The 18,034-nt window shown below is 44.1% G+C and overlaps 1 protein-coding gene across 1 annotated transcript; it reads right to left on the reverse strand.

Moving 5' to 3' along the window:
- Window positions 1-405: 405 nt before the first annotated feature.
- Window positions 406-16,963, reverse strand: T265_10132 (hypothetical protein; the record flags this gene model as incomplete). The annotated part of the gene is made up of 13 exons (XM_009176411.1): window positions 406-471; window positions 530-640; window positions 1,854-1,988; window positions 3,198-3,395; window positions 3,879-4,054; window positions 5,300-5,430; window positions 7,739-7,823; window positions 9,383-9,467; window positions 10,313-10,438; window positions 11,155-11,314; window positions 14,337-14,480; window positions 14,517-14,600; window positions 16,485-16,963. 13 exons carry the CDS (start codon window positions 16,961-16,963, stop codon window positions 406-408), a joined length of 1,980 nt encoding a protein of 659 aa, XP_009174675.1.
- Window positions 16,964-18,034: the final 1,071 nt, after the last annotated feature.

The following is an 18,034-nucleotide window of genomic DNA, read 5'->3' on the forward strand; positions in this document are numbered from 1 at the left end:
CGATAATGAACTGTTACTTTGGCCGGAACTGAGCAACAGGGTAAACAGTCTTGAACAACTGGTGTGCCCGATTCTAAAAGCGGTAGCAACACATAACATACCCAACTCCATCGTCGTGTTGGCAACGAGTAGGCACGAAAGCGGGTTAGATACGCAAAACAAAGATAGGGCGTATTGCTCCCTATCAGTTAACACGCATCGTATCTCACCAATTATATCGATAGGGACAGTAGCAACTCGATAGGATATTATTATCTAGGATACTGTGACTAGTCACAAACCGCACGCCTAACGAATTCAGCACCTGCGCTAAACAGGGCAAATCTCAGTTGAGTTACTGTATTTCCAAATGCTCCAAGTACTACGCCATTCTTATTTAGCTTTCATTCTACTCAGCACAGGGATTCAGGGGAATGTTTGTACAGTTACAGGACAGTGTGGATGTTGGAGTTGTTGCATATGATCACGATGCTGGATTTGTATAGGATTGAATAAACTCATCAGACAATCCGAACAACGGAAAACTAACCTGGACCTCGTTTCCGAACATATTCCAACGTCTCGTGACACAACTGTAGTGTGCGAACCCATATTCACCGGAGACAGCGATACGACCGCCATCCATGTTCATAGCCACGTACTGCGGATAATCCATACGGAATAAATAATTTGAGTGAAAGTTTCACCGGAACCAGTTGGCTTGCAAATAGGACGACGAGCACCAATAATAACGAGGTGAAACCATCGCTATCTGATTACCACGCGAATCAGAATGATTATTTTCTGATATATTTTTAGCAATTCATAGTGTATGCACATGGATCCAAAACATGAACTTGGCCTTAGTTCACGCTGTGGAAAGCTTGAAAAAGATACACAGAAAAGCACTTGAGGAGCGATCCCAACTATGTTGGGAATTAGACCTTCCAAAAGCTACGGCCTCTGCTGTACGATAGTATTGGGGTTAACAGGAAACCTCGTCCAATGACATCAATCAACTGGAAACATCGCGTGCCCGAAAAAAGTGGCTGTTTCCAGCTTCATTTTATATGAGTCAACACATTTTGGTACTATATGTTCAGGTATAAAACAAGGTTAACCCTGAAACACTGTAAACCTATGCATGTCGGTAGCCCAGGTAGCGTAGATGGTCGTTGGCTTGTTCGCTGAGCTGGGCAATTTGATTGCAAACCTTTCATCACCAATCGAGGTGACATCATCAGTGCGTTATTGGGGAACGTAGTTGTGCGTAGCGCTCCCAAATAACGCACTGATGATGTCACCTCGACTGGTGATGAAACGTTCGCAAACGAATTGGCAGGCTTAGTGAACAAGCCAACGACCAAACCTATGCATGTTTTGTGTCCCTCATATTTATGAGGTGATCCATATTACATCCTATGACAAGCACATATCGACAGTAGCAGTTAGAAGTAACACTTACAAATTAGAGTCCAGGAAAACGCCGTTAGCTAAGCTGATTAATTGGCTTATTCTGCTATCCTCGTGGAGGATTTGATCAGTACGAAGATTATGAAAACCGTCAACCAAAGGGATACGACCAGTTCTGCTACATCCATCTGATAACGAGACGCGTAGCGGATTGCTTTTCAGGACTAAACAGATCCTGTTTTCAGAAAAGCTTCTAGCAATCCGAGTACCAACATGATATAAAACGTTGTTCCAAAGTAAACGGTAATAAATAAAAGGCAAGAGTATTCTCTAGGACCAGCAGGACTATCGAAATAGTAAACTTCGATAAAACATATGGAGCAGTTAGCCTCCCTAACGCCAGTTACACGGGTAGCTGTGAACGGAATAGTATACGCATAGTCCGCAACAACAGGATTTACCCGCAAAGGCCAATTGTGTTTCATGTACAGCGCTGGGACAAGCAACGTCTGGAGATTGCGACTACTGGTCAGCTGACTGCGGTTCGAAAACAAAACTCGATCGCTCGTTTGGAGGAGCAAATGATGGTGGTTATCCTAAAGGAAGAGAAGGTAAGATAATTAGAATATAGGACACAGAAGCGCGGAACAACTGGTAAACTCGTCTCTAACAAGTGCAGTGACGAATAGCTCACTACATCCTTCTTTCAGAATGAATGCTATGGTAAGCTTAGCTAGTAAGGCTTAGTCTTCTCAGTAAACTTATCCACACTAAGTTGGCCCTCAATAGGTACTAGGCAGTAGGTATCCCCAAAGTTGCACCAACGCCCTGGAAGAACACTCTTTAGGCACCAGAAACAACTGTTAGGTGAATTGGCAAACATCCATTTGCGCTGACAGTTGTTACAGGCGAATTGCCGAAAAAATGGAGCGAACAGGAGTCGCAAACTTCCTGCGTAGAAGACTGTTAAGAACTCGTGACATGCCTCAAGATGCTGGAACAATCCAACACGTCAGTAGCTACTATATCAAGTCCTAACCGTTGACAGAAACATCTGACCCAGCAGCCCGTGTTCACCTACCTATCAAGAGTGGAACACTAGCTGGTGAGTGATGAGACAGGTTTAAACATTATTACAAAACTAAGTGAAACAACGTGGTCCGACAGCTGATGGCAAAATTTACACAGTAGCCTATTCACTAAATAGGCTCAATTATATGCCATGGAAATATCCTTATCTTAGCTAATTTACGTGCAACTTCACAAGTTTATCAAGATAATCCTGGAAGTGTATGACTCTTCAGAGCGATGCATTTCCGAAGCTCTGAGAGAACTAGGATTCTTATGTGCAGGTGAGTAACAGGAAGATTTGTGGCTCAGAACTAGCCCATGCCGGCTTAAGCAACCAGACTACATCAGGCTTTGTGCTCCCGTTAAGTAACCTGGCAGTTATTCATCGAAGGGGGGCACGGTGGAATGATCTGATCTTTTCATGAAGGCAACTTCTCTGAAGGTCATTCCCGATACAGAAGACAACCAGTTCAGTTATCCATGCTTTACCTATCGCTAGAATTCGATCATCCAGAGCCTTGCCAATCAACGAGAATTTCTTACTCTATCCATAGGGCGAGACTTGCAACACCGGTTATGAAGGAAAGCTTATCACTTTTGTACCAACCAGATTGAGATTTCCGGTGCGTATGCAGAATTGACGCGGCCAATAACACGAGCTCCGAATCGCCTAAAACTAGCCTACAAATATTTTTCATGAAAAAAAACCATGTTAGCGTGAAATACTCACTAACCGACGTTGGGTTGGTAGTCAGTGCGGATCGAGCCAACTGGAACACCGCAATATGAGCAGGACATTGATGTTGCTCACTATCACACCTTTCATTTTCCACCTCGACAGCCGCCGATCGTTCAAGAGTAGGAGAATGATTCTTCTTGGGACTCAAAAAAGACATTACGGTTACCAATTGGCAATCGTTCGCGGACCAGGCCTGAAAATATTCGCAAACCGCAGGCGAAGTTTACTGAACACCTTTCGAAGATACCGAGTACTAATAATATCGAACACGCAAAAGGCAGATGACCGGGAAAGCATAGCCATCAAGGATGACAAACATTTATGGTCCTAATGTGAATCAGCAGACCAGTAGATTATCTTGGTAGATCCAGATCAATAAGACATCTGTTTCACCCTGAATGTATTCCACCTGTAGCGAAAGAACGGCTTCGCTGGGGTAACTGAAAACAGATCAGTGTGACATGAGAGTGTTCCATTCACGTTAAACGTGGTCAAATATGCAAAAAGGATCATATGATTGACCAAGTCTACGCAATCGATTTATTAACTAAAGGTAAGAAAATGATACACAAGTGCGAGAAAAACCAGCCCGAAGAAATGCACAGACAACGATGAGTGGGGAAGGTGAAATAAGTTTTGACGCGGAATTCGAAAAACCATGTTCATCAGCACATACCATTTGTGATACTTTGATACGGTCCGCTAAACCCACTCGTTCCCCGAGACTGGTGTGTAGCAAACCTCCGAAAACAGACCACAAGGCCCAGCCACAGTTAGCCCAAGCGACTGCCAACGTGTAGCCATCCGTGGACCAAGCCAGTTTGGTGGCCGGTCCCACAAGGGTTGTTGCGTCTGTTGACAAGGTCAATTGAACAACACACTTTAGGGGACGTTATAAAAGGTTTGGGTTAAAAAGTGATGGCCCGGGTCCATGGGCCGACAAGCAGAATGTGTTAAAAACAACCTGAGTGAGTAAAATTTTGACTTCTCTATTACAGTAAAAGAGGGGGTCAAGAGCATTGCATTGGGGACGGTATTCAGGAGGTAAGGGCATCAGAAGGTAAGACATTATACCACATGGATCAGAGCCTTCGTCTCTACAGAATTATGTACTGGTGTCTCACAGGAAGATGGATTCGTTACAAATACTATCTAGTTTTCTGGTCAATGTTCCCATAATTGGCGGAAGTAAGGTCATTTTTGTTCAAAAATTTCATTAGAACACGATACTTTGGAGAGTCGTGGGCCAAGTTACTTACGATTGCTTGCTATAGCCAAAAGACCTCAGATCATTTAGTTGAAAACAAGTAAATCGTTAGTAATGACTTTGGCCACCACTTACAAATAGTCTTAATCCCTTTAGTATGCAACAGGAAATGACCCAATTTCCGAAATGATGATTCATTTAGGAGTTCCATTAGCGTGTAACCGTTGAGAAATAAGATAAACTTTATATTCTTATAACTAGGGTCGGATAGGTGACGACAAAACGTGATGCCCATCAAGTGACTAGCGTTTAGTGGTTGTAGTTGATCTTCTGCTAGCTTCTATCCCTCTTTAAAAGACAACTCCTGGAAACCCTACGGACCCAATCATGCACCATAGGTTCGTGAAGGTAAGTGATCCCGGTCGCTCTTTGAAAGGAAGTGAAAAACTACGATAGCAAACTCTCCAAGTTAGAACAGACAGTTAAGCCACGGGACTAACCAAGGATTCATGACCGCACGAAGCAGGCCAAGACCATTTTCACAGGAATTCTCGCTGAGTGAGAAAGATAGAACCGACGAAAAAACACCACCTCTGCTTATGTGCAGTAAAAAATCACAGATTTTCCAACTTGTATGCGTTGTTTTATTTCCGTTTCAGATGCTGTGGTACATATGTGTAGAATACAATTGTTTTTAGGCTACCGTTAGTGAAAACCAACCCAACCTGACCTGACAAGAATATGATTGTTGCGCACCAGGTTCAACGACAAACATAAGGAACGTAGAAAATACAGTACCTATACATCGAAATCAGCTCAGAAAACAGAGATATGGTGCTTCCAATTTTGAGAATGAACAATCCGTAGGAGTTGCGAAAAACCTGACTCACCTGGGTATTCGCGGTTTGAAACCCGGAGACGCTGTTGGACGAACACGGTTCCCGTTGTTTCATCCAACCGATACAGGGACACTTCTGTGCTGAAAACGAAATAATCAGAATTATCGCTACAAATGGGATTACTAAAAATTGACCACAGGAAAACAGCAACTAGAAGAATGTTGTGCAAACCGCCAAACTGGCCAATTGAGCGTTTTATCCGCTCATGTATCCCGATTACTTCACACATCTCAGTGTCCCGGAAACCGACATGCAATAATTTACCCGAAGAATATCAGATAACTACCTTCTCGGGGGTAAACTCCGTCTCCAACATTTTCGTCGTAAGGGCAAACTAATGATTGTCTGAGAATTTTGATTTCGTTAGAGTTTGTAGTTTTGTTAAAAAGCAACAACCCACCAACTACGGCACCACACCACAGTTCGGCTTATCAACGGAAAACCATGCATCAATGATACAGGTCCGTGTGCTACAGTCTTGACCAACTATGATAGGCAGGAAAGTGAGAGTACAAACGCATATGGGAGGAGGAAGAGTAACAGGAGACTGGGAGACTGAGACGTAGAGAGGGTGACAAGTTAGCTGTTTGAGCTTGATTAACTACGTGACTGGACTACGGGTAGTAATATGGATAAACATTGATGTCACCATCCAAGGAGACATAAGTCAACAATCCAAATGAGAACGGGCTTTCATAGTTCACAGCTTCAATTCAGTCAAATTCGATTTATCAGCTATATACCGTGTACCACAAACACACCGGCTCCAGATGTTACAGTTCGATCACCGACGGGAGTGTGGGGCATTCAGCCAGCTTTGGAGACGATGACATGTTCATTTTGTTCGCCGGCTCCAGTACAGTTCGATCACCGACGGGAGTGTGGGGCATTCAGCCAGCTTTGGAGACGATGACATGTTCATTTTGTTCGGAAACTGACTGGGTACGCATTGAAGACGATGGCCTCGATGCCTAAGGGCCACTGATTGAGCGATTGGGCCATTTCTGCCAGTGCTGTTAACAATTGGTGATTTGAGTCCCAGGGCCCCCATCCCAGGGAGGCGACAGATGTCAATTCGACTCAGTTTACGCGTTGGTGTTTTCATACTTCGTTGCCAGGTCATACACTTTCCACCTCTTGATCCCTTTCACTCAGAAGAGCTCTGTGAGACAGTTGATCTTCTGGTAAGTCCAAACCAGCGTAAACTAAGGAACGTAAGTAATTCATCTATCGCGGCAGAGTTCCTTCTTCTAAGAACTATTTGGCGTACTTCAACATTATCAATCCGACGTTCTAATCATACCTGACCAGTGCTTCGGACACCGATCGTCAAACACTGACATCCTTCGTATGTCCTCTGTGCGTAGAAGCCGCGTCCCCAATCTATAAAGCACTGTATACTGCACTGTCGCGGTGTTAATTCTACCCTCAAGAGACAAACTAACGTCATATGGGCGCCATAGGTGTCGGAGATTGGCAAAAGCTGCACTGGCTTTCCCGATTCGAGAAGTAATCTTATCTCCATCAAGTGCGCCGGCACCTACACAACTGCCCAGGTAAACAAACTTATCTCCCACATCAATTGGCTCGTCTGCAACCATGAGGTTTGAATTTAGTCCTATCCAGTCCTGTAGCAGCTTGGTCGGAAACTGACTGCCTATACCACCATCCTATACAACTCAAGGAAATGAGTTGTTCATCTGAGAGTTGACCCGAAGCATTCACAGTCAAGGTAGATTTCTCCGAAGGGTATGAGTGAATAAGCGATTCAACTATATGGACTACGTCAGCCTAAATCCCGATGCCTATCAGTGAACTTCCATCCTCTGAAGGGCGGAGGAATTGGAAGGAAAGGAAGGAAGCTTCGCCCAACCATGGAGCGATTTCTTGGTTCAGTACACGCAACAAATTTGTTGGGATATTTGACTATCCGGGAGCATTCAAACTGGAACTTCCTAGTTTCCACAATTCTCTTGGAAGATCTGATAACCTACTGACGAAACTTGAAGGCGATAATGAAAAGAACGCAGAAAATGGTTAAACCTGAGAAGCGACGACTCACATGTGTCATCCTGATAGGGACTAACCTGATGGGCAGAGGGATCTGTTATCCCTTTCGCTTGGCAGTTTTTCATCGTTAAAAGCAAAACCACACGCATGGGAAATATGAATTGAGGGGATTTCTACGTACAACGTAGTTCCTTCATGCAGCTACTTTGTCCACCGGAAGCAAGCGTACTCGGAAGGGTATAACGTGAGATCCACAAACGACAAAGTCCGTAGGAACGAATACAGAGTTCACATCTCGTTTTCGAAATTATGAGCTATGGTTTGTAAATCTGAACTCGATACAGCGGTCCCCACTAACAACGCACCCAAAACGCTTGTGTATATCGGGACTGAGTGTAAGTATGTATTAAACTGACTCACTTCTCACTCCCAACTGCCACGGTACGGAATCGATTGTTGACAGAGAGACAAACTGGATTTTCGGTACATTCAGCCCAGATTCCTTCTAAATTCTGAAAATACAAGATAATGACAAACTACTGCCAAAAGGAATGATCGAAATTAGGAGAAAACACACTACTGGCTGATTACGATGGCCTCGATGCCTAAGGGCCACTGATTGAGCGATTGGGCCATTTCTGCCAGTGCTGTTAACAATTGGTGATTTGAGTCCCAGGGCCCCCATCCCAGGGAGGCGACAGATGTCAATTCGACTCAGTTTACGCGTTGGTGTTTTCATACTTCGTTGCCAGGTCATACACTTTCCACCTCTTGATCCCTTTCACTCAGAAGAGCTCTGTGAGACAGTTGATCTTCTGGTAAGTCCAAACCAGCGTAAACTAAGGAACGTAAGTAATTCATCTATCGCGGCAGAGTTCCTTCTTCTAAGAACTATTTGGCGTACTTCAACATTATCAATCCGACGTTCTAATCATACCTGACCAGTGCTTCGGACACCGATCGTCAAACACTGACATTTTTCGTATGTCCTCTGTGCGTAGAAGCCGCGTCCCCAATCTATAAAGCACTGTATACTGCACTGTCGCGGTGTTAATTCTACCCTCAAGAGACAAACTAACGTCATATGGGCGCCATAGGTGTCGGAGATTGGCAAAAGCTGCACTGGCTTTCCCGATTCGAGAAGTAATCTTATCTCCATCAAGTGCGCCGGCACCTACACAACTGCCCAGGTAAACAAACTTATCTCCCACATCAATTGGCTCGTCTGCAACCATGAGGTTTGAATTTAGTCCTATCCAGTCCTGTAGCAGCTTGGTCGGAAACTGACTGCCTATACCACCATCCTATACAACTCAAGGAAATGAGTTGTTCATCTGAGAGTTGACCCGAAGCATTCACAGTCAAGGTAGATTTCTCCGAAGGGTATGAGTGAATAAGCGATTCAACTATATGGACTACGTCAGCCTAAATCCCGATGCCTATCAGTGAACTTCCATCCTCTGAAGGGCGGAGGAATTGGAAGGAAAGGAAGGAAGCTTCGCCCAACCATGGAGCGATTTCTTGGTTCAGTACACGCAACAAATTTGTTGGGATATTTGACTATCCGGGAGCATTCAAACTGGAACTTCCTAGTTTCCACAATTCTCTTGGAAGATCTGATAACCTACTGACGAAACTTGAAGGCGATAATGAAAAGAACGCAGAAAATGGTTAAACCTGAGAAGCGACGACTCACATGTGTCATCCTGATAGGGACTAACCTGATGGGCAGAGGGATCTGTTATCCCTTTCGCTTGGCAGTTTTTCATCGTTAAAAGCAAAACCACACGCATGGGAAATATGAATTGAGGGGATTTCTACGTACAACGTAGTTCCTTCATGCAGCTACTTTGTCCACCGGAAGCAAGCGTACTCGGAAGGGTATAACGTGAGATCCACAAACGACAAAGTCCGTAGGAACGAATACAGAGTTCACATCTCGTTTTCGAAATTATGAGCTATGGTTTGTAAATCTGAACTCGATACAGCGGTCCCCACTAACAACGCACCCAAAACGCTTGTGTATATCGGGACTGAGTGTAAGTATGTATTAAACTGACTCACTTCTCACTCCCAACTGCCACGGTACGGAATCGATTGTTGACAGAGAGACAAACTGGATTTTCGGTACATTCAGCCCAGATTCCTTCTAAATTCTGAAAATACAAGATAATGACAAACTACTGCCAAAAGGAATGATCGAAATTAGGAGAAAACACACTACTGGCTGATTAGGAGACTGACTACTGGGATCTGATCAACTACTTCTCCTTTGGGACGCCAGGTGCCAAGCAGATGAACGCGAAACCGTCCATTTGCAAATCAAATTGGCATCAGGTTTGGACTCAAATGGGACATCTATTAGACCTCATGCTGTTTTCTGATATCTGGTGAGTTCTCATACCTGAGGTCACAGTAAGTCAAGGTCGCTTAATATCCTGCTAAACGAATCAATAGTTTTAAGTCGCGCGCCAGTTCACTTTCTCAAGAGCCACAAACATCTCCACGGGAACAAAAAGCATAAGGTTTGTAGGCAAATGACGAAGTCTTTATCTACATAACACCATGTAGGATGAAGGGCTGGTTAGGTGGTCTCTGCTCGATATCTTTCACGAGGCGCAGTAATCAGTATACTTACACTAAAAAAAACGCATTCGACTGCATACATTTCGTTCAGGATAGACTGACTGAACGCAATCGAAATTTTTACAACAGACGACACACTCTCCATTTCATACCAGTCAAGGGATCAGTACATTTGACCCTAACCGTAACTGTTTGTTTGTAACAGCGTTTTTCTCCTGCTCACCACCTAAGCGAAAGGATCCCGGAACATAATACCACATCAAGACATCGTGCAAATTCAGCAGGGACTTCTAGTATCAACAACAAGATTCGTCAGACAGGTTTAGCACAAATCTGTGTTAGCAGTGCTATGCGACAATGAACAAGTTCACTGCCAAAAAGATTAAAGCTTCAAACTTCAGCACGTACCCAAACTCCATCACCATTTTTCAGAACTCTCAGTAGAGCTATGTCGCCCGAGGATAAAATCGTTATTACACCTCCGAAAGTCGGTGCCCATTCAACAGCTTGGCAAAAGATACCGGGAGATGACAACTTGCGAGCTGAAAACGGAACATAATGCATACAAAGATTCGGTCCATGTGTGTTCAAGATAATGTGAATGACAGTGAGTGACCTATTGATTTCTACAACGTTGAGACTGTCCCTCTTCTTGAAGTGTAGATGGATACTGGTAAAACGTACAAGACTGGCAAGAGGAAGACCTTCGAACGAATCAGTTACCCATTGAAAGAACCAGAAAGACGAAGTACGTCAAATGACTTATTCGACATGAGTAAACGCCTCTAGTCCCCCAAAGTTATTTATTTTTTGCAACAACCTGTCTTGTGATTTGCACACAATTCATCCAAAGAAGTTTTGAGATCGTGGAGGACGAATGAGAAGGACGGCTTGTGCCAATTAATACAAATGATAAAAGCGATACACATCTCAATAATTGCACACTTATGAGGTCCCCAGCACGAACTCTATTTTGTTCCACATTTGCCTCTCAAAAACTCACCATGAGAGGCAAAGTCACTTTGAAAACCTCCCATGTTGTTCAAAGCCAAGCAGTTAGTTTATCTGTTAGGGCAATGAGCGATAGTAAACAGTTGTGGTGAATTCGGCAGTCAAAATACCTGCGTATTCTTTGAAGTCTCTACTCGACCATAACTAATGGAAGTCAACCAGAAAACGTGTTATCTTACAAGTAGGTATACACTATTGAGCGGCTCAAATGAAATGAAAAAATTGTTCAGCTGTAACACTCTTTTGGTGCCTAGCTGCCTTGCTACCCGAAGGGGCATGAGGGCTGGGATACTGCCAGGTTGCCCAAGCCTAGACAGGGGAAGTCGAGAGGCGGAGGTCAGGCTCAAACCACGGACCTTCCGGCCGACAACTTCGCGCTCCAACCGCCGAGTGATCTCGCTCAAGTGAAATGGTGAAATGATGAGTCTTCATAGTCAAATAATCCCACGGTTCAGAAGAGAGATAGTATGTTCAGTATCTGTTCACGTAATATGATATTCACGGCTGTGCCCAACAACAAAATGCGTCCTAACACATACCGGTAATGCGAATTAGAGGTATCAGGGACTGCGTCTGTGGTGACTGACACTCACAAAGCTGCGTTGCTAAAGGATGTCAGAGAACAACTGATCGTACGAAGTATTTATCAGGATTAGACAATTTTGATGACCTTCTGTTGGGTAATGGAGTAGCAAAACATTTAAGTGAATACCTATCCATAGTGAGATCTCTAAGGCAGAGTAGAAAGGTGACAAGAGGGCACCTTAAAATTTCGAGGCTGCCGCAATATGAAACAAAATCTTGTGTCCCCACACATGCTACAAGTAAGTGTTGAACCACCATCCAAGAGTAAATATTCTAATGGGTACACTCTTCAATGCACTTAGACCGAAACATGCGTATGCTGATGAACCTGGAGAAAGTTGAGTATATTTCTCGAGAGTTCATAACGGAGAACAAGACGGTTCCCACAATATGGACTACTTGGTGCACTGGCCAAAGGGTTCTCTCTAGGGAAAGTCATCCTTGGCAGGCAGAAAGATCTAGCGTTTAAATATGATATATATTACACAGGAAGGTATACGTAGAAACCTACATAAGCACATATACCTACACACATTATATGTTATAGATGCATATATATGACTCTATTCGGTCCCACTAGAGGCTTCACTATCACACAAGGAAGAATTAAAGTGAGATACCACTATGGACATCAATGCTCAGTTGGTTCGGGGGAAACTAATTAACTGGTGTAAGTATTTGGTGACCTTCCCCTTGAATCTAAAATCAGTCTCCTTTAGCTTGTCACGGATACCTTTATTTGACTGGTCATCCTCAAATTTATAATGTAAAAATTATCTACAACAGATTAGTCATCACCATCATCATAATCATCGACAGCACATCGACGTTCGGCACTGATGCTTCGCTGACGTAAACCAACGCTGGTCAACCAGCGTTGGCATGCTAGTGACTTGTAACATTATATATTAGAAATTAATTACAAGAGAGATTAAATCTCATCCGGTCCTACTGTGTACCAGTGAAACACAGACGGCATTGGAAACTGGTTGAACCTAGCCAAAGTTTCCGACTTCGCTGCATTCTTAAATGCTGCGTCGTCAGAATAATCGATTCGCATTTACCCTGAAGAGCCTATTTCACAACCCGTTTCACATTGTTCATCGACCTAAAGGTAAAGTTTGCGGGATCTAAAAAATGTGCTCCCGTTAGAGGGAGGTCCCTATTTGGGAGAAACAAACAACAATCGTACCGAAAACAAAAATCCCGCGGCGCATCGCATCGGTGAAAAAGCAACCTAATTGCTTTCACATCAAATTTACCGGAAGGTATGGAGAAGAAACAGACTGCCATCAAGTGGGAGCCGGAACACGCTTGCACAAAAAAGCATTTCAAAAGTGCAGATAAAAATTATTCACCCACTTAGTATCAAGCACTACCCTTGTGCCACATCATATCGTTGTATTTTGTCACCATTAGCAAGGTATGATATTTAGCAACAGCAATGAACCATAGAAACGGTGAGGATTTCATTTATTTGTGGAAATAAGCCAGAGAAACGTTGCACTCAATAGTTAAATCCCAGATTACATGTCTCCTGGCCGACGGCAATCCACAGAAGCATAGACACATAATGAATATCTGAAACTCATCGAGTTTGTCTCAGTATTAAACGCCACATCCTCCAGCTGTGGATTCCCTTCGTCCATCAGAGAACGATTCATGACGGATATCAAAAAAGCACAAACGCCACCTACTGTTCATTTCCTGTGATTTATTGCGAAATCATGAATAAAAGAATGAAGTTCAGTGGGCGCAATTTTTGGAAGCGACATATTAGTTTCGCAAATACAAAAACGAAACGCGATTGCTTTTCTTCCCAGCTGTGCTTATGCAGAAAAATACCAAGGGTTTTCCCAAGTTAATGCAATCGAAAAGCCCACTTCTAATAGTTCGTTCGAGATCAACCATAAGAGGGTTTCCTCTGTTTCAGTGGGCGAGATCAACGGATCAGTGGTCTGTCAGCTCTGTCGTTGGTCGTCATCCAATCAAAAGCTTAGCACAGGTGCTGAGAAACAGACCTCCTTTGGGGAAAGGCTCGTGCTTCCAAAAGTTGAATCAATATCAGAGGTATTTGCCTAGCAGGCATTTAAACCTTTCTACAATAATTAAAGCAAGATTACTCCACAATGGTATAACTTTGGCCGACAGCAATTAATCCGTTCGAAGCTTTCACGCTTTTCCAAGTTGAAACAATCCCATCCGTGACTAGAACATTTATTGAGGAACAGGGATCCACCTGTCTGCTACCACACCACTGTGAACATAAACATCTCGACTCGAGTCATCACGGCTCTGAATGACCCGAACAAGCCACCAATAGTAGTGCTGAAAACTTCCTCGCTGGGTATGTCCTAGCAGGTAGATCTCACAATCAGTACAAAAGAAACCTGTTGCTTCGAACTCAATGAACACGTGCATTCACTAACTTCGGCATACAATCCGTTATCCAGTGTGTAAATGAAAGCCAGATCAGAGAAATCGGCTGCCCTTCGGATTGCAGTAACACCCTTCGGTAGCGCAGTGAACACATTTGGAAAGTGACCACTCAAAACCCGTTATGGTTTAGTCTTGGACAGCTACAGTTATGTGCTTTGTTCGTCACATTATTCTGGGCTAACGGTGAATGATGGCTGAGTTGCATCGATACATTTTATTCAAGGTGAATCACCGTTAGACCAAACTCTACTGCATATACATTTTGGGATTATTTCCGATCGATTAGGTCAGTTGGTTGGGTGCGCGCACAAATGAACACTGGTGGATGTCTAAAATGAATCAGCGGCAATTCGTAAACACAGTGAGAAAGTCGAATGTGGGATTATTTGAACATGACTTGCCTCTAGAGTGTTCCACATCGTGAAAAAACGGAGTTTTGCTTAATGTCGCAAAGTCGCCCAACGGCTTCCCATCCCACGTTAGGATATAAACTGTGCCGTTCTTGAAAGTCGTGAATAGATGTTCCCCATACATACAAATACTGGAAGCAGAAATCACATGTTGTGGTTAAACTTACCAATTTACATCGATTCCGACCATGATTGTGGTAAGAGACTCAACGGCCCAATCACGATCGATTATTGGCAACTCACCAGCCCCCCTGAGGAACAGGTGAATAGGGACACAAAACATTACCTTTCACTTCCCAACGGCGAATTTGTGGAACTGACTGCCTGGGATTTGAATCGTAGCGTCAAAAAATACCCAGCCGCTGTCTAGAAAGCCTAAAAATCAAAAGTTCCCCCTTACCAATAGAGTGATGTATTTAGCATCTGCCCTCAGAACGCTCCCGATATTCACACCGTACTGCAGAAGGGAATCCTCAGAGCGCTCGTAATGAAGAATCACAGCTGACGTCTACAAGTGACAGATAGATCAACAACCATGCACACCTTCTGATCGAAAATGAGTAGGTCCTTATCAAAGACGACACAAAAAATGTTCTCTTCATTTGAAACATGCAAAGAACAAGGAACCGACTGGCTTATTGAACAACGCGGGAAAACTGGCCACTCTTGCACGAAACAGGCCATTGTGCGACAGAGATTGCTGCGTTACAGACCAATCCTCGTAGTGGACGTACTCATGTGCCGATCACTCACGAAATATTCATAGAGAACCTTCCACTGATACCGCTTCGGATACGGACAAAGGTAGGTCAGATTCTGAAATAAAATTGAGGGGTGTAAGAGAACAAACAATGTTCCGGACATGCAGTTTTACTAGAATTACCGCCGAATAATATGTGCTAAAATACTGGTTGATTAAGCAGACAGTCGGGTAAGGCCTTCGGCAAGAGATCCCAGAGAAGGAATCACATACTAGAAGTCAGTAAAAAGAATTCTTAAAAAACCACATCCCGGACCTAGAAAAGTTGAGCCACATAAGCGCTCTGGAACTCGTCAGTACAATGCAAAGGGAGCAGACTATTGACCTCTGAGTTAACAGCTTCAGATTGGCTGTAAGAACAATGCGTCAACTGACCGGTTTGTGAGCGCTGAATTTCGATCACGTAAAATTGGATTTGAACCATACTTATTGATAGGAACATCTGACCACTGGTGAACGGTTAGAGTATTTTAAACGTGTGCAACTCTGGAGCCCAATTTCAGAGGATTGTGTTTCCAAGACCAGTACTAAATGGTCCAGTCCAAAATTCACACAACGGAATCGAATAATTCCCTAGAGAGGAGATTCCAAGAACACAGCGGCCTATTACTCAGATTTAGAAGTACATTTTGGGTATATGCCATTCTGTTCACAGGACTACGGCCCAAACTGCTCAGCTAGTCCCAGGTCCACACATAAACCATTCATTTAGAAGCCAATTGACATCAATGCTATTAAATCAATACAAGAACACAACCTAGTGAAGGTCTTCCACAGTTCAACCATTGGCGTCAGAAATCATTCAGCTTGTGAAAGTGGTAGCGCTAGATACCTACACCAATAAGGAAGTGCACCGACATAAGAGTGACTGCGTTTTGCTTGAAGAAACCCCGAATTCACGCAGACATTTCATGATCGAATCGCATACGAACCTCACTTGAGACAGCACTTTGCTTGAGTAGCCTTGAGGTCCCATTCCAATCAGACTTACGCACGACTGTTTATGAAAGTGCGAAGTTTCCTCAAGTACTATCCTACTGGAAGAAGCTACCTATGAAAGACCTGTGTACAGTTCAGAAAAAAACATGGATTCTGAATAAAACAGGTATCAGTGTGTTTCTGATCAGTCGATCTGCCCAGCTTGTTTCAAATACTTCAACCACACACAAGGCAAGTCATCCCCACAACCACATTGTATGGTGTGATGCAACTATGGTTACAGTTGTCCCACCACACCAATCATCATTGTCAGCTGTAAGAACCACTGCCAAGCCATCGTTTGACCGCCTCTGGCTGCCCAGTTAAACAAAGTTCTCAGTACCCTCATCATCGACAGCAAAACAAAGTTGTCTACTACATCAATCGGCTCATTCACAAGCATAAGGCTATGGTTCGAGCCACACAGCCGTGCAGTAGCACTTTACACTTTGCAGGTGTGACGCACACGCCGAACCGTGAAGCAGAATTACTTGGAATATTTAATATTGTTTGTGTTACCACGGGGTCAGATGCGAGAAGAGCTATGTCGTCTGCATACTCGATATCTGTGAGCGGACGCTTAGGGAGCACTTTGACCCCACAGCAATTGGAGACTGATAGTGAGTCTTCCATGATCGTATCAATGATGAAGTTGAAGAGGAAAGGTGAAAGAGGAAAGCCTTGTCTGACACCACTGAATGTGGCGAACTCAGGCGACAGTTTTCCGTAGACCTTCACACGGCCGCGGAAGTTGGCGTATAGCGCCTTAAGGAGAGTCAAGAATCTATAGGGAACACCATTGCTTCGCATACACTGCCATAGTGCCTGACGGTCCATAGAGTTAAAGGCAGCTTTCAGATCGATAAATACAACCATTGTTGGTTGCTGTAATCAGTGCCGCTGTTCAAGAATTTGTCGGAAGGTGAAAATATGATCGGTGCATCCTCTTCTGGGACGGAACCCAGCTTGGTTTTCACGGATCTGTCTCTCCCTGTGTTCGGTCAACCTTCCAAGGATAAGATAAGAGAGAACCTTTGATACCACAGCAAACAGGCTGATGCCACGGTAATTTTCACACAGTGTCCGTGAAGAGTTGTTGAGGTAGCTCAGATCGGTACTGTTGAGCTATGGCAGTTCTTCGAAGATAGTGGATTGGCATACTTCTTGCTAGCTTGCGAGGGCCTGAAGGAAAACGAACTGTCAAGTAAGCACGCACCATGGCATGATCGGAATCAAGTGGTGTACCCCAGAGGGAACAGCAGTCTTGAATTGTGGCTCTCCATAGGAGGCCGGTGGCTACGTGGTTCAACTGGGTCCATGGTTGATTTGCAGTTGGTGGCCGCAAGGTTACGCTATGTGAACGTTTGTGTTAAAAGTTCGTACTTGTCAGATACAATTCATGGTCAGCACGTAACTGACGGAGTTGATCTCCATTGTCTGTGCGGCGGGAAGCGACTCCGAATCGACCGCCCAAATGTGATTCCAAGGAGCCCAGATGACCTGTTTGGGCATTCATATCGCCTGCACAAATCACAGTGTCAGTGGTTTCGCCTGACGAATGAGCCCGGATAGCTCTCGATAGAAAGTACCTTTCTCAGCATCAGAACTACAGTCCGTTGAGGGATAAGCCGACACTACAAACAGGCACCGCTTTTTATGCCGAGAGGCATTGAGCTTGATTGAACTGGATAACCGGACGGCGCAAAGACGACTGTTCACTGGGATCCAATCCAGCTAAGCGTGTTCAGCTCTGGCGTTGAGTTCGACTTCCACGCCGTACATTCCACGAGTCATCGCTTCTGGGTCACCGGTCACACGGAGATAAATGTGAAAGAACTGAGTTCATCCTTGGCGTTCTGCGATGCATAACCATGTTCAGGTCTTGTATGCGTGTTTTGGAGACGCAGCATACATAAACTTTATGGGAGTATAAGATTTCAGTAAATA

Source organism: Opisthorchis viverrini, assembly GCF_000715545.1.
Source record: "Opisthorchis viverrini unplaced genomic scaffold opera_v5_337, whole genome shotgun sequence".
NCBI classification, from domain to species: domain Eukaryota; kingdom Metazoa; phylum Platyhelminthes; class Trematoda; order Opisthorchiida; family Opisthorchiidae; genus Opisthorchis; species Opisthorchis viverrini.